Source organism: Notamacropus eugenii, chromosome 1, assembly GCF_028372415.1.
Source record: "Notamacropus eugenii isolate mMacEug1 chromosome 1, mMacEug1.pri_v2, whole genome shotgun sequence".
Taxonomy (NCBI): domain Eukaryota; kingdom Metazoa; phylum Chordata; class Mammalia; order Diprotodontia; family Macropodidae; genus Notamacropus; species Notamacropus eugenii.
Window position 1 is genome coordinate 516,190,526 of NC_092872.1, and position 17,836 is coordinate 516,208,361.

Below are 17,836 nucleotides of genomic sequence, written 5' to 3' on the forward strand. Positions count from 1 at the left end.
CCTTGTTTGTAAAATGAGGGGGGTGGTCTCTAAGGCCTTCCTGGTTCTGACTATTCTGTGTTCTATGGGATTTCGCGGTTCTGAAATTTTATATATTAAGTGTCTTAAGGTTTCTTTCACGGAGTCATAGGTTTAGAAATGGAAGCGACTTTAGAGGCCACCGAGTCCACCCCTCTCATTTTAAAGATGGGGAGGCCAGAGTGGTGAAACAATTTGCCCAAAGCTACATAGGTAGGAAGGAGCAGAGGTGAGATTTGATCTTGGGTCTTCTGACTCCTAAATCCATTTCTCCCCCACTGAACCAGTCTGCTTTCATACAGTTCTCCATTTCTGTGTTTTAAGGCCTGCTTCAGGTCTGAAATTCTGCATCCTAAGATCTCCTCCACTTCTGATATTCTATGTCCTAAAGTCCTCCTCAGGCCTGACATTCTGTGTTCCATGTTCAAATATCTCTTTTCTAACTCTGACATTGTGTCTTGCTGTTGTTTCCAGTTCTGACAATCCACATTGCCTGTTTTATGATTTCGTTCAGTTCTAACCTTCTGTGACCTTTGGGTGGTTTGGGGTGATGGACTCTGGCTCTTAACTGACTCTTCATCAGGCTGGCATCCTTGCCCCAGCCTGTGGTGAATACTAGATTTTAAGGATCCCAGGCTGCAGTGAGAAACTTGGTCAGCCTTGCCTGCCTGGGGTTTGATTGCAACAGTTAATGAGTGAGGATCAGCTGGAGCTTAGGCTGCTCCAGTCCAGCTTCTTCCAAAGCAAGAGGAGGGGGAGGCTGGGGGGCTGTCTTGCCAAGCAGCTGAGCTTCAGGAAGTGTTTTAGTTCTCCAAGAGCCCGTGGGCGCCAGGCCTAAAGTTTCCAACACATGCAAAAGTTCCTAAACCAGAAACGCATGCAGCACAGGGGCCCAGCAGTGGGATGGGGTAGAGCCTATTTTCCCCAGTCCGCCACATTTCCAGCCTGGCCAGCTCCCAGCTTGTCCCCTCCCCAGCTACAAGTCGGGGTAGGGGTTCATTTCAGGAGCTATTCTCCTCCTTCCTTCTCCCCTGCCCTGCCATTGTACCTTAGCTGGGCCTTTGGGGTGAGACTCCTGATGGGTGTTTATCAGCCAGCCATATCACTTTTCCTCTGCTCTTGGCCAGATGGCCACAGCAAAGTGATGTTCCTGCAGTCCCTGAGGAGTAGGGTCAGTCACCCTCTTTGCCCTTGAGAACCAGGAACCTCATTTCCCTCCAGATTGGCCAGTGGGGCTCACCCTCACCTAAAGCTTTTTTTGGGGGGTCAGGGGCTCTTTTGGCAAGGAAGGAGAGATTTACATCAGACTGGGAAACCTCTTCTTCCTCAAATCTCCCTTGGAGTCTTGAAAACCTTTGTGCAGCCAAAGGATGTGATAAGCCAAAAGGATGCTACCAAAAACTCCCCTGAAAGTCATCCAAAAGGGGAAGGCAAGGGCAGGGAGTGCCCTGAACCTGTTTTGCAAACTTCTTTCCCTTCCCAATTGGTTCCCACCCTCACAGACTCCCTGGGCCTTTTTCCCGAGGTGAAAAGGTGCTTTAGGGCCAAAGCTGGAGGAGCCATTTTGTTTTCCAAGTGAAAAGGTCTGGGTGGGACCCATAGGTCAAAACAGAAATAATATCTGAGGAAGAATCATTCAATCCATCTAACCACTCCTCCCCCAAGAGGAAATCAAATAGAATCTTCTCCAGAGGATGGAAAGTTGGGAAATTTTGCAACAGCTTATGATGACAGCCTTCTGTCTAGGTCTCTTAACAGAGCTGCAGAATGAATGTGCAGGGCTGGATTTGTGTGGTGGGGCTCTCTGTGGACACGGATGAGCCCCCAAAGAACCTAGACCTTGACACATCTCAGATACTCAAAGGGAGAGCAAGGACAAGGAAGAGAGGTGCCTGGAACCTAGTAGATGCTTAATAATTTTTGTTCAGCCTTGTGATTTCGCTGATATGGGGAACTCCTCCATGAGGGAACTCCCTTTGCTAATGCATATCTTCTGTGGCTCAGGAATTTATATTTTTAGAGAGTTACCTGGGTCACTGAAAGGTTGTCAGTAAGTCAACAAGTGCCTTCTTTGTGACAAAGGCAAAACACAGTTCCTATTCTCCAGGAGTTCACAGTCTAATGGGGGAGATAATATGCAAATAACTATGTACAAACTGTATGTACATATACAATATTATATATGAATAACATATTATAGAAATAATATCTTATTTACCAGATATTTATACATAATATAGTATATAATATGTACATATAAAATACATATGTAAACAATATTTAATGTAAATATCTTATTTGTCATAGAATATATTTATAAGTAACAGTATATGATATATATAAATACATACAAACAATATATTTATCTATCATATGTTTATATATATTTATAAATAACAGTATATATAATATATACTTATAAAATATATATATTACATATAAACAATATATAACTCATCTTATTTATCATGTAATGTATTTATAAATAACACAGCATATAATATATACATATAAAACATGTTATATATAAACAGTGTATAAATAATATCTTATGTGCCCTATGTTTATAAATATTATATAATATATACATATAAAATGCAAATATAACCAATATATTATGTAAATAATATCTTGTATATTATATTTATAAATAACAGTATATAAACATATAAAATACATATATAATATATAATAAATTGGAGATAATCAACAGAGAAAAAATACTAGCTTTAAGGGGGATTGGAAGATTTCTGGGTTACATGAGCAACAAGATGGTAGACTAGACATTTTCTCTGATCCCCACAGTGTCTCAAACCTCTCCAAAATAGAAATTATGCACCAAAGATAAAGCAACCTCAGCTGTTTCCAAGGTCCAGGACACTGACCCTGGGTTTGCTTAGCACCCCTTCTTCACTTCCCACTCAAGTCTGCACTAGCAGACCTATCAAAAGCCTACCCCTACACCCGTTCATGTGAGGGGTGAGAGGGCTGTGCAGCACTCCGCTAAACCTGAGGGAAAGAGCACAGTACACAGCCAGTGCCAGGTCTGACCACTCAGAAGTCAGTGGGGACAGAGACCTAGGCTGGAGAACTGTGAACTGCCCAGTGTAGGAAAAAGCTGAAAGTCTTGGAGATACATCCCCGAGGGAAATTGTAGAGGTGAGGGGGTCAGGAAGTGGTTGATAAGGAAAACTAGGGAGTGGGGAAGGAGATTAGGAAAGGCTTCTTGCTTAAGGTAGGATTTAAGGTGAGACTTCAAGAAAACCAGGAAGTCCAGGAGGTGGAGATGAGGAGGGAGAGAATTTCAGGCATGAGGTGAATTTCAGCCAATAAAAACACTCAAGTTGGGAGACAGAGTGTCTTATGTGAAAAACGATCAAGAGGCCACTGTCCCTGGATAGCAGAGGTAGTTGGAGGTGAGTAGGGCATAAGAAGACTGGAAAGGTAGGAAGGAAGCCAGGGTTTTGAATGCCAGAAGATTTTCTATTTGATCCTGGAAGTGATAGGGAGCCACTTGAGTTTATCCAGTGGGGGTGGAGGGAGATGTGACATGGTCAGACCAGATAAGTGATTTATCCTGAGTCATATAGCCAATAGGTGTCAGAAGTGAGACTTGAACTTAGATCTTTCTGACTTCAAATCCAGCTGTCTATCTTCTACTGCACTGCTTCTCACTTGATATATATTTGTTGAATTGAAAAGGATGGGTTGATGTGGGCCCAGGTCTGTTAAGGGTAATAATTCAGGGTGGTGGTGCTTGCCCACCCATCTGCCATGTATACTACCTCAGAATCATAAGTAGGAATTTTATACAGTGGTGCCCCAGAAATGGCTTTGGGCACATACAGAGAGGAAGGAGACTCCTCCTTCCTATCTAGTCACTAGTTGACTGAATTGTCAGTCAGCCTTAGGCTAACCAGCAGTTGCTTTAATTGGTTGTTGTATTATTGATGACTGGCCTGATGTTGACTGACAGACAGCTCCCTTAGCAGAGGGAAGGTCAGGAGGACCAGAGGACACCACAAGGCGATTTTTCTTCTCCCACTCCTCTGCTAATTTAACATCTGAGGATGCAATCTAAGCTATTGGTTTGAAAACAGAATGGTAATAGGAATGGCTGCTTAGAGCTTTTTTCACTGCCTTGTTAAGTCACTGGGGTGGATAAGGAATAAGAACCCCCAGAGGGCAGAGGTTATTTCATGTTTGCCTTTTCATACCTGGTGCTTAATAAATACTTGCTGATGGCTGTTTGTGGTGGGAAGGCCTGGCCTTCCCATGTAGCAGAGAAATGTGGTCACTGCCTTAAATGGAGATACTCATTCAGTCACCATTTGTTGAATTCCTACTACATACTTACCTTAGAGGGTTGTTATGAGTCTCAAACGAAATATGTATTTCATGAGTGTGTATAAGCACTTTACATACTTTAAAGGGCTTTATAAATGGCAGTTTATCATTAATGTTATTATTAATATTATTATCATTAGGTAGCGCTATGCCAGTTACTATGATGGAGACAAGAGAAGGAAAAGACACGATTCTGGGCCTGTGTGGGGTTAAATAAGTTTAGTGGAGGACTGAACAATAACAATAGCTCATATTTACATGGTTTCTACGTGTGCCAGACACTGTCCTAGGGATTTTACAAACATTGTGTTGTTTGATCCTCACAACAACCCTGAGAAGTAGGTGCTACTATTTTTAAAAAAATTTTTCTTAATACTATTTATTTTTTTTCCAATTACATGTAAGGATAGTTTTCAACATTCACTTTTATAAAATTTTGAGTTCTAAATTTTTCTTTCCCTCCCTCCCCAAGATGGTATGCAATCTGATATAGGATATCATATTGTCATATATAATCATATTAAACATATTTCCACATTAGTCATGTTGTGAAAGAAGAATCAGTACAAATGGGAAAAACCCTGAGAAAGAAAAGAAAGAGAAAAGATTATACTTCCATCTGCATTCAGACTCCATAGTTCTTTCTCTAGATGTGGATAGCATATTGCATAGTGAGTCTTTTGTAATTTTTTTAGATTATTGTACTACTGAGAAGAGCTAAGTCTATCAGGATTGGTCATTGCACAGTGTTACTATTACCATGGACATTGTTCTCCTGGTTCTGCTCATTTTGCTCAGCATCAGCTCATGTAAGTCTTTCTTTGTTTTTCTGAAATCTGCCTGTTCATCATTTCTTACAGAACAATAGTATTCCATTACATTGGTATATCACAACTTGTTCAGCCATTCCCCTATTGATGGACATTTCTTCAATTTCCAATTCTTTGCCACCACAAAAAGAGCTGCTATAAATATTTTTGTACATGTGGGGGGCTTTTCCCTTTTTTATGATCTCTTTGGGTTACAGACCTAGTAGTGGTATTGCTAGGTCAAAGGGTGTACACAGTTTTATATCTCTTTGAGCACAGTTCCAAATTGCTCTCCAGAACGGTTGGATCACTTCACAACTCCACCAACAATAAATTAGTATTCCAGTTTTCTCACATCTTCTCCAACATTTTTCATTTTCTTTTTTTTCATATTAGCCAGTCTGATGGGTGTGCTGTGGTACATCACAGTTGTTTTAATTTGCATTTCTTTAATCAATAGTGATTTAGAGCATTTTTTACATGACTATAGATAGCTTTAATGTTTTCATCTGAGAACTGCCTGTTCCTATCCTTTGAAGTAGATGCTACTAATACCCTAATTTTACAGATGAGTAAACTGAGGCAAATAGAGATTAAATGATTTCTCCAAGGTCACATATTTAGTAAGTATCTGAGGACTTTAAATTCAGGTCTTCCTGACTCCAGGCCTAGGGCTCTAGACACTGTGATACCTCTAAGTATAAAATGTGTGGAACTGAGAATAGAAGAAAAGTAATAGGCAATTTGGGACTGGTCTGTGTGGTACAAATGCAGGGTAGTGTGGAAGTTCAGAGTGATCAATGTTGGCCCAAGTCATCCTGAGGGTACTTGGTTATCACTTCCTCACTCTGGGCTTATTTTCCTCCTCTGTAAAGTGAAGTGCCTGGATTGGTTGCTCTCCAATGTTCTTTGTGGCTCTCATTGTATAATGATGTTACCACTGGAGCTGAAAGGGGACTGTCTCCAGGCGGGTCCTGAGGTGCTGAACGAAGCCTTCTCTGCAGGGGCAAGTTCCAGCTGGGGCTTTCCTGGGCAAGAAGGGGCCAAGATGAGAATAGAACTGTATGAGAATGCAGATGGTGGGGGCCACGGAGGGAGGTCTAGAACCTTCCATGGCCGGAGGCAATAGGTTTGTTGTTGTGTGTCCTTTGTTCTCCATGAGGACCATGATGTCAAGAAGGTGATGCCATGACAAGCTAGTAAATTGGATTGAAGTTGAGGGAGAGAAGGCTGTTCAAAGTCACCAGTTGCCCTTTCTCCTCCAGGGCCATTTGGGTCCAGTGGCCAGATATGGATCAGGACGACTGGAAATGGCCCAGAATGCAGTGGGGGCCCTAGGCCTTCTCAAGCTAAGGGCTTTCAACAGGTCTCAGTTTGACTGAGGCAAAGCCCATTTAGTTGAATCTGCAGCTGAGTCCAAACTCTAGCAGGAGGCTAAGAATTTGGGGGTCAGGTATCAGACCAGCATCAGGGGGTTGACCTGGCCAAAGAGGGGAGCAAGGCAATGGGAAAGGAGCAAGCGTTTATGAAGTACCTACTGCCAGACACTGTGCTAAGTGCTTTTTTGAGGCAGAGATTAAGTGACTTGTTATCTGACTCCAGGTCCACTGCTTTTTTCCACTGTGGTGCCCCCTAGCATCTGTTTGCTGTACTTGTCATTCTGTTTGTACAAGCAGGTTTTTCAAGCTCCTCTGTTTGGCAGGGCCCTGATGTCCAACTTCTCTTGCATTCCTTTTAATTGAAGAACTTCTGACTTCTTTCTCTCTCTCTCTCTCTCTCTCTCTCTCTCTCTCTCTCTCTCTCTCTCTCTCTCTCTTCTCTCTCTCTCTCTCTCTCTCTCTCTCTCTCTCTCTCTCTCTCTCACACACACACACACACTCACACTCACACACAATCATCATCACCATCATTATCATCTTCCATAGCAACAATTGACTCTGACTGAGGATACTCTGAAGCAGCCAGGAAAATAAGAGGTTAGCACCCTGGATCTGGAGTCAGGAAGACTTGAGTTCAAATCCAGCTTCTGGCACTTACCAGCTGTATGGCCCCGGGCAAGTCACTTAACCACTGCCTACTTCAGTTTCATCATCTATAAAATAGGGATAATAATAGCATCTCTCTCCCAGGGTTGTTGTGAGGATCAAATGAGAGAATTTTTGTAAAACACTTTGAAAACCTTAAAGAACTCTATAAATGTGAGCTATTATCACCATCATTATTATTTTACATAAAGTGGGAGGATGTTTGAGCTGGTCCTGAAAGGATGAGGGATGAGTAGACATTAGCCATGTAGTAGGGATATTAGAGATGTTACTGAGAGAGAGATACATGAGGCATGTAGAAAGAATGCTGGCTCTGGAGTCTGAACACCTGAGTTAAAATCTTGACCTTGATATGAGTGACCTTGGGCAAGTCATTTAACTTGAGTGGGTCTCAGTTTTCTCATGTGTAAAAATGAGATGTATCATATTATTTCTGATTTAATGAGACCTATTGTGAATCAGCATATTGTATATGTGGATAGTGGCATGTTAGTGTCAATATTAGTCTAGTGTGGAGGCGTTTTATACAGCATGATATTTTTTGGGTAGTGGAGCTGTAAGAAAAGATGGAATCTATTCTGCTTGTCCTGATCACTACTTGTGACATTGTAAGGCAAGCAGAGACCCTGGGGCCAAGGTATGGAAACAGAAAGATTTATGTTTAACATTGAAAATAACTTTTCCTTTGTAAATGCCACAGACATTGGGACTTGTTCTCAGGGGAGGAAATGTTATGTCTTAATTGTTGATCCAGAGGAAAGATCACTCTCATGCTAGGTTGGTTTCAGTAACATGTTGATGATTTTGTTGTTTAGTTGTTTTAGTCACGTCTGAATCTTCGTGACCCCATTTAGGGCTTTTTTGGCAAAGATTCTGGAGTGGTTTGCCGTTTCCTTCTCCAGCTCATTTTACAGAGGAGGAAACTGGGGCAAACAGGGTTAAGCATGTTGTCCATGGCATACAGCTAGTAAGTGTCTGAGGAAGAGTTTGAACTCATCTGCCTAACTCCAGGCCTGGCACTCTATCCACTACACTATCTAACTGCCCCAGTGTTGGTGGTAGGATCCTGGATTTAGAGGTAGAAGGACCTTAGAGATCACTTGAGTCCAACCTCCTTATTTTATAGAAGAAGAAACTGAAGCAGACAGAGATTACATGGCTTTCCCACAATCATACATCTAGTAAGTGTTGGAGTCCCGATTTGAATCCAGGTCCTCCTGATCCAAATCCATCTCTCCACCCATTACATCATGTTGCCTCAAAGATGATAGGGGAGGGATAGGAGGGTAGGGAATAAGATGATTGTTAAAGGCCTCTTCTAGCTCAGTGACTTGAGGACTTGAGGTTTGATTGTCCACTTTGTGGGGCTGAGCTCTAATTTGAAATTTGCCTTCTGCCTAAGACCTTGTTAAAGACATCCCCAAAGAATGTGGGCATTTGCTAAGGAGGGAGAGTCAGTTGAGAGACAAGGAGGGGAAAAGGACAGATAGAGAACTATGTTTAGGAGGGGAGCTGGAGGCTGCCTGGGGTCCCTAGAGGTCTTGCTGGTCTGCTGGGTAGAAGAAGAGAGAATGCCTTGGAGCAGAACACCCTTGCTCAGAGGGCCTCCAATCAGATGGTGGTGGCAGGGTTGACTGTTAGACTTACATCTCAAAAATAGCCCTGGAATCTTTACACTCTCTGTACTCTGGAGGGTTCAGTCCTGCCTGGTCCTGAAGTACCGTTTTTCTTCTGTCCTCCTTCCCCTCCAGGTGACCGCACTCCAGGCTGAAGACCATGTCCGTGAAGGTGAGGTTCCTCTCCTCTGGGGATGTCGGGACTATGGGCAGGAGTTCCTCCTTTGCCGGGTTCAGCAGTGTGCAAAGCAGAAGGATTTCGTAAGTCCTACTCACACAGCTCAGCTCCCTGAGCAACACCCCCATCATGGAGCTTGTGCAAGGCCTCTTAAGATGGGGAGTAGCTCTCCCCTCTCTTATAATCCAGATGTTTGGAGAATATCTTCCAGCTGCTATTTTCACCTCCCCTGACCTCTTACCCACAGCCAAGCACCAGTCACTGGGTCTTTATCACATGCTTCACTCTCCACCCCCAGTAATTTTAATTTAAAATTTCTATGATTTTAATTCCTTAAATTTGTGATAAATGCCCTGAATGTTTTCAGACCCTTCCTATTTAGCCTCTCTTTTAATCCTTACAATAGCCCAGTGAGATAAGTAATGCAGAGATATTATCCCCATTTGACATGATGAACTGTACCCCCCCAAAAAATTAAATAACTTGCCCAAAGTCCTATAATAAATTAGTGGCAGAGGTGGAATTCAAACACACATCTCTGACTGCCAGTCCAGTTGGATCTTCTATAAATGGGGGTAGGAAGGGACTTAAAGGCAGGGGTAAAGCCTCGTTTTCCCCCTAGAAGGGAGCTAGAACACACAGGAGGAGCCACCATTATCAAGGTTGTAACAGAGGTGTCAGCAGGCAATCACAACATCACAAGACTGTGGAGCCAGGTTTATTACGAGAGAAATGAACAAGCGTGTGGGACCCAAAGAGTTCGTAGTCTTTATAGAAGTTTGCATATCCTTGAAAGAAGCCAGAGCAGCCCCTTCTTCTCCAGGGCAGTCGCTAACTGGCCTTCCCAGAGTTCGGGTTCAGAGTGTCAGTGGGAGCCAAAAAAATCAGGCGAGTGGATACTCAAACCAATGTGCATTTCTAGGAAGGGTGGCAAGGAAAGGAGGTCATTAGCTGTTATCTCAATCGTATCCAGGGTGAGAGAAGCAGTCCATGGAAAATATTTCTATCTTCCCAGTCTTTATGGATAGGTCTCATTCCTCAAAGTCTGGTCTGTGCTACCTCCATTTTCAAAATTCAGATGCACCACTGGAGATTGGGAGGGAGAGGCAAATATGGCTTCTTATTAAGCACTCCAGACCCTACTGGAAAGCATCTGTGGGAATCACGGGGAGCTGAAGTTCAGCCACACTGGAGACCGAAGATCTAAGACTGAGTCCTAGCTGGGCTGCTCATTTATGACTATGGATAAGTCATTTCCCTTCCTGAGCTTCAGTTTCCTCATTTGTCAAAGGGGGATAATAAAGCTTGTGCTACCTATCTTTTAGGGTTATTGTAAAGAAGACATTTCATAAAGTGTGAAGTGCTATAGAGAAATGAGACTTTTTGTTTATTATTGAGAACTTCAGGCAAATGAATTCAGATACCAGGAACTCCAGCTAGCTAGAAAGAACCACCGAAGAAATCATTCCTTCCTCTTGTTTCCCTGAAAGTCTGACTTACAGTCCAATAATATTCAGGGGCTAGCCTGTGAGACTAGGATGGGGTGAGAAATCTGAGGCTGCCTCAGTTCTGCTCTGTGGACTTGTTCATGGGCCTTGGGTGATGTGGCGTGGAAGGGATGGTTATAAGGATTTGGCAAATAGAATTTCAAAGCTAGTAGGGACTTAGGAGATCTCTGAGTTAGAAGCGATCTTGGGATTTAAGATCTAAGATGCCGGAACTAGAAGGGACCTCAATAATTCCTATGGTATTTTACAGTATGTGTGTATGTGTATATGTACATGCATACATGTATATTTAGTATTCACAGTGAGTGTACATATGCATCTATGTGTACATATGCATATATTTAGCATTTATAGAATGTGCATGTGTACATGTACATACATGCATACATACATATTTTGCATTTACAGTGTGTATGTATACATACATATATATTTAGTATTAATGGTATGTGTGTGTATATGTTTGGTATTTACAGTATGTGTGTAGATACATATATGTATACATATATTTACAGTACGTGTGTCTATATGCATATGCACACATATACTTAGTATTTACACTGTATGTATACATGTATGTATACACATGTATTTAGTATTTACAGTGTGTGTATATGTGTATATATACACACACACATAGATATCTATTTAGTGTTTTAAGGTTTACAAAGCACTTGACATATATTATCTCACTCAGTCCTTAAAACAGGCCTGTGAAATAGGTACTATTATTATCCTTATTTCACAGATGAAGAAATTGAGACTCCAAGAGGCTGAAGGACTGTCTGTCTACTAGGACATACTGTCTTCTGACCTTAGAGACCAGTCCTCAGATTTACAAATAAGAAAGCTGAGGAACATAGCATAGAAGAGAGCTGGTCAAGGTAGAATTCAAGTCTCTTGACTTCTAGAATTGGACCTTTATCATAATGTCACATGATATATACCAAGAAAGATAGGGAGATTGGTATTTATGCTGGGAGAATAAGGTGAGTATTGGCCAGGAATGAGCCTCATGGCTTGAGCCTGAAGCTTGAACCTTGTTTAATCATTCATGAGCTGGCAGTGGCTGACCCTGAATCTGGTACATATATGAGGCTTGTAGCATGTACAAGTCTCTAGACTTTTGGGAGGGTAAATGCAATTACTACTGGCTAAAGAGCCCTATGAACCTCTTCTATCCTTGAACACTAGTTTTTTGTGGCTCTGAACTTCTCCAGAACCTTGGGAAGTGTCCCTGAGGCCAATGTGCTTTAAAGAAGAGCCTGGGCTACAGCCTCGCCATCCCCGGGAATGGTCCATTTTTCTTGGAAGCTACAACAAAGTGTGGGGATAACCTTTCCCCTTACCTGGTGACTGTGCTTCCTTGCCCCTGCCCTAAGTTTCTAGTGATAATAGGTGGAAGAAAAGGGACAGAGAAGAGACAGAGAAAAAAAACAACCCAACAACTCGTAATTGCCTGATGATCTCTCAGAGGAACAGAGACAATGAGACTGGGTCCTGGAATTTTCTGTGCAGTTTATAGCAGGTATATGCAAGTGTATTTAAATAACCTGGGGTTGAACTCATTCCATTTGGCCCCAGCTGGCACATATGTCAACGTTCTGGGGAGGCATGTTTGGGAGTAGTATAAAGAACAGCTTCCTCACATTAAGAGCTGAGTGAAGATAGAATTCAGAGCTTCCTGGGAAGATGAGTGACAGAGACAGAATATATTCCTTAAGCAGGGTGTGCCAGGCACCTGCTAAACTCTGGGAATACAGATATTAGAAAACAAGAGGATGTATGCCTGCAAATGTAAATGCCTGCATTTACATTCTAATGGAGAAAGGTTCCAGGTAAGAAAAGGTAGAAGTTTATTGAAGTGGTGTGTGTGTGTGTGTGTGTGTGTGTGTGTGTGTGTGTGTGTGTGTCCAAGATTAAAATGGGAGGTGTGTGGAGGGAGGAAATGAGGATGATGCCAGAGTGTAGGTGGTAAGCATGGGACTATTTCAGATCCAACATCTAAGACAATCCCAGTAAGAACCACTGCTCTCCCAGGATGCTGGGATGGGGTAGGTGGAACAAAGCTCACAGACCTGTAAGGGATCTTACATGATACTTGATCCAACTCACACCTGAACAAGAATTTCTGCTCTATTGTCTCTAAAAAGTGCCCATTTACCTTCAGCCAGTAGTCCTCTGGTTCCAGATAAGTAAGTTACTATCTCTTGAGGCAGAGCATTCAATTTTTGGGGCTTCCTAAATGTTAGGAGAGTAGCTAAATGGCACTGTAGTGCATAGAGTACCATGCCTGGAGTCAGAAAGACTTATCTTTCTGAGTTCAAATCTGGCCTCAGACACTTACTACCTTGTGTGACCCTGGGCAAGTCACTAAACCCTGTTTACCTCAGTTTCTTCATCTGTAAAAGGAGCTGGAGAAGGAAATGGCAAATCACTCCAGTATCCTTGCCAAGAAAACCCCAAATGGGGTCATGAAAAGTCACAAATGAAACAACTAAACAACAATTCTTAGGAAGTTTTTCCTTGTAGCATAGGAGCTAGAGAGAACTTGATTGCAGAATCCTGGATTCGAGACCCAAGTCTGATAAGTGTAATTCCTGGGCAAGTCTTGTAAGTGCTAATGTGCATTGGTAGGAACATTTAGGTGTCGAGGTGGATAGAGTACTGGCCCAGTAGTCAGGAAGACCTGAGTTCGTATCGGACCACACATACTTACCAGCCGCGTGACCCTGGGCAAGTCACTTAATCTCTCTTTGCTTCAGTTTCCTCAACTGTAAAATGGGGATAATAGTAGCATGTCCTTCGAAGGATGATTGTGAGGATCAAATGAGATATTTGTAAAGTCTTTAGCACAGTGCTTGGGATATAGAAGGTTCTGTGTAAATGTTAGTTATTACTACCTGCTATGTGGCAGGCACTATGCTAAGTATCTGTGAGGTAGCTGGTAGGTGCTACTACAATTCTCCTTTCACTGTGTAGGAAACTGAGACCAACAGAGATGAAGTGACTTCCCCAGGGCCACTGGGGAGCTAGTGAGTGTCTGAAGCTGAATTTGAACCCATCCCCTTGACTCCAGGCCCAGTGCTCTATGCACTATGAAACTACCTTGCTGCCCCTGGTAGAGGGGATTTCCTCTGGGGGAATGTCCTACACAGAGGAAAATATGGTTAAAAAAGCGGGGGGACGGGAAAGAACACGTGAGATTAAATATGCTTCTTCATGCTTCTTGGCGTTTGTTATTCCTTGTTTTGTAGTACCAAAGAGAATAGGTACAATTCTTTTTACATGATGCAGTGGGTAGAGTGCTGGGCCTGGAGTCAGGAGGACCTGAGTTCAAATCCAGACTCAGACACATTAGCTGTGTGACCTTGGGCAAGCCACTTAACCTCTATCTGCCTCAGTTTCCTCAATTTATAAAATGAGGATTATAACATCAGTCTCCCAGAGCTATTGATCGAATGAGAGAATATTTTTAAAAAAGCACTTAGCACAACATGCCTGACAGATCGTAGGTGTTATATAAACCCTTATTCTCGTGGAGGGGATCTTTCAGATTCTTGAGTGACCTTGTCACTCTCCAAGTTGTCTCTTCCCCAGGATTGTTTTGTTTACTCCCTGAAGGTTTTTGAGCTGTCTAGAAGTCCAGAGCTGCTCGTTAACCTCCTCATCTGTGAATTGGGGAGCAGGGAAGAAAGGGCTTGTTTTCTACAAGCCCTCTGCTTCCCAGAGACCCTCTGGCTTGCCACCCCTGCCTCCCCTGGGAGGGCAAAAATGACCCAGGCATTCAATTACAGACCTCGCCCACAGGTTCTTTTTCACCAGGTAACCTAACCTGGCTGAAATGGATTCCTGTGGCCAAAGCCAACTCCGAGAAAATTATCTTGGGTCAGGAGGGAGATGGGAGGAGTGAGGAAGTGGTTACCAGGAAGGCCCCTAGATCTCCACCATACTCTCCCTCCTCTAATCCTTCCCCTTTTCTCCATTGCACAAAATAGGCCCTGTTAGAGATAAGGTTTTTTGTAATGCAAATCCTCCTGGGAGTGGGAGCCTGGAGAATCTTTCACTTCTTTAATATGTGAAGAATTTGCGATTTCCTGGGTGTGGGCTCTCTCTCCCTCCCCAGGTAAAGAGCCCAACCCAGGGGTGGAGAACCCTCTCCTCCCCAGATCAAGTGGTCCTTCATGAATTATTATGGCTGAAAAATTCATCTTTATTCATAGGCAACCTTATGGTGGACCGCCTGCCCTTTTGCACTTAGCATGGGTGGTCCTGGGGAAAGAGACTCAGTGTTCATCCCCTCCTTGTACTCAGGGTCCTGCTAGCTTGGTTAGACTTAGAAGAGTTATGCCTGGCCTCCTATAGGCTGTGGTAACCTCCCTGAGGCATCAGAGGAGTATTTCACGGGGTTCTTGGGAAGCTCAATGAGCTCTGCAAACTTAAAAGTTTGATTTAAATGCTATTGTTATCATTATATTTTATAAATACATAATATTTTATATTATAATTATTTGTTATATTTTATAATATTTGTAATGGAGAACCTAGCCTCAGTAAATATTAAACAACAGACTGCCAGGCCCAGGTAGAGAGCCCGACACAGGCAGAGAGATCAGTACACATGCATACATACATATATACATACATACATACATTCTCCAGTGATAATATTCATTATATATAATTATTATTTATATGTTACATTTTATTTAAATGCTAGTTATTGTTATTGTTAGGATTTCATGAGTTTAGGGAACTTGAAATAAGGAAACTCCCTTTACTAATGCAGATCCTCCACTTTTGTGGGAACGCTGAGAGGTTTAAGGGACTTAACCAGGTTCACACACCTGTTTATGTTAGATGTGAACCCAGGTCTTCCTGACTGAGATTGGCTCCCTAGCCGTGACAATACTCTGCCTCCAGAGGCAGTTAGGTGACGCAGTGAGTAGGACACTGTACCTGGAGTCAGGGTGAGCTGAGTTCAAATCTAGCCTCGGATATTTATTAGCTGTGTGATTCTGGGCATGTCACTTAACACCTGGCTCAGTTTGTTGCTTTTGTTAAGTTGTTTTTCAGTCATGTTGGTCTCTCCATGACCCCATTTGCAGTTTTCTTGACGGATACTAGAGTGGCAGAGATACTGCTACTTCCTTCTCCAGCTCATTTTACCGATGAGGAACTAAAGTAAACAGGGTTCAGTGACTTGCCCAGGATCACACAGCTAGTAAGTGTCAGAGGCCAAATTTGACCTTTCTGACTCCAGGCCCAGCATTCTATCCATTTCCCTGCCAAGCTGCATCTGCCTCCGTTTGTAAATGTGTAAAATGAATTATTAGGATCAAATGAAATAAGATTTGTAAATCTCTTAGAATAGAGCCTGGCACATAGTAATCACTTAATAAACTCATTCCCTCCCCTCCATTATTGTTATTAAAGTTGTAAATGACTGATACCAGCTTGTTTCTGCAGGATTGATGATAAATTATAATGCTGGAGAGCTGTGAGTGCTAAACACCTGAAGGCTTTATTTGAAGCCAGAATTCAGAGAGCAGAGCTCCGAAGGTTTCCCAAAGCATAGAAACAGACTCTGGCTGGTTGAAGCTTCCTTCCATGGGATAGTTAATAAAGGGATTCATTCAGAAAGAGCCGGATCTGAATCTTGCCTCATATTGACTAGCTGTGTGACCCTAGGGATATCTGCGAGCTGCAGTTTTCTCATCTGTCAAATAAGGGGGGCTTGACTAAGTGACCTCCCAGCTTCCTTCTCACTCTAAATCTGATGATGCTGTGATGAGAGATCTCACCTGAGTTAGTTGACAAGGCTGCCTTAACCTCTTCGTTGCCATTTCCCAGTGCAATAGTGACTTACCATGTCGATAGCATAGGTACAAGAGTGGAGACATTAGCAATTGCTTGGCTAATTTTTACTTGGTATGGATTTTTTTTAACGGGGAGGAAGAGACTAGGCATTTGTATAAAACCTGCCCAAGCAGCTCCTGAATTTCACAGGGTGAGGACAGTGACAAGAGGAAGCACCTCCTCCCACTAGAGACATCTATTTTGCAATGGGAACCTGCAATAAGGAGACCTTCCAAAATATTTGGGCTCAGGGCCCACTCAAGGGGCAGAAGATGTGATGAGCGGGTGTGTGTGCATGCCTGTATGTGTGTATGTGTATTGGTCTCTCTGTCTGCCTCTCTGGCTGTCTGCCTGGGCCTGGCAGTCTGTCGTTTAATATTTACTGAGGCTAGGTTCTCCATGGAACTCCCACGCCCTCTACTATGAGCTTGCTTACAGCACAAGGTGGCATGACACACATAGTAGACATGCAGCCTATCTCCCAACCTGTAATTATCCCACAAACACATATCGATCATGGGCTGGGTCACCTCCTCTGACTGCCCAAAAGAGCAGTGGGTACCATTTCTTGCCACGGGACAACCTCAGTCTTTGGAGCTCCCACACTGGGGGCAGGATTGATTCTCCTTCCAGAGCTCAGTAGCCAAGCTGGGGCAGAAGGCTGAAGGATGTTTTTGGGTCAGGGAAAGGGTGGTTAGGCACTGGGTAACCAGCTGTTGATCCCCAAATACCTATGGGTGAGCAAGAGCAGCTGAAGCCTGTAGTCCCTCATGCTTCAGATCTTAAAGGTGCCCTAGCCCCGCCTGCTTGGGATTCAGCCTCTCAGAGCAGTGTGTGCTTGGGTTAGGGGAGGAAACTGCCCCCTTCTGCAGCTGCTAGAGCCTTCAGGTCTCTCAATTACGATGGCTACTTTGTGGAGATCTCGCTCCAAAAGGTTGGTAGAGAATTCTCTCGTGTGTGTATATATGTATGTATGTGTGTCTAAAATATTTGCTAGGTCTACTTCTCTCCTTCAAGCCAGATTTGTTTCAAGGGGGAAATCTTTGGAAATGACCACTGGAAGCCCAGTGACCTTGGCCCCGGGGGAGGGTGGATGGGGGTAGCCTTGTGATTCTTACCCTCCCACCTGTACCAAAATAGCCCAAGGGCTTTCAAAGTGACTGCTAAGTCTAAGAGCTGGCGGAGCCCTCTCTGAAGGGCTTTCAGAGCAGTCTCTGACTGGCTGGGCTGTGGTCTGACTTGCTCTCCTCTAGATTAGATCAGTTCCAGTCTATTGAGCAAATAGAAAATTTATGCCTGTGGTATGCCCAGTATCTTGCTAATCTGGAAATGTGAATAGTCCAACTATTTTGACTTTTAACTTCTTAGGTACATATTGACCTGAAGAGAGTGGATGGCCTCTTTAGGGGCTGCTGAAGTATGTAAGCTGTGAAAATCATAATCTCTTGTATCATCT

General features: G+C 43.1%; 1 protein-coding gene across 9 annotated transcripts in view; it reads left to right on the plus strand.

Annotated features, from left to right (window-relative positions):
• Positions 1–17,836, plus strand: part of RIPOR3 (RIPOR family member 3) — a 114,656-nt gene that overhangs the window by 54,441 nt on the left and 42,379 nt on the right. For 5 of the 9 annotated variants that reach the window (XM_072633560.1, XM_072633568.1, XM_072633563.1 and 2 more), the window contains exon 2: positions 8,971–9,096. In XM_072633560.1, the coding sequence (XP_072489661.1) occupies positions 8,996–9,096 (101 nt within the window). In that variant the 5' untranslated portion in view covers positions 8,971–8,995. Of the gene's footprint in view, positions 1–2,713; positions 5,175–7,037; positions 7,151–8,970; positions 9,097–10,997; positions 17,315–17,836 lie in introns of those variants that run through there. The other 4 variants (XM_072633561.1, XM_072633562.1, XM_072633566.1 and 1 more) reach the window with 4 other exon arrangements.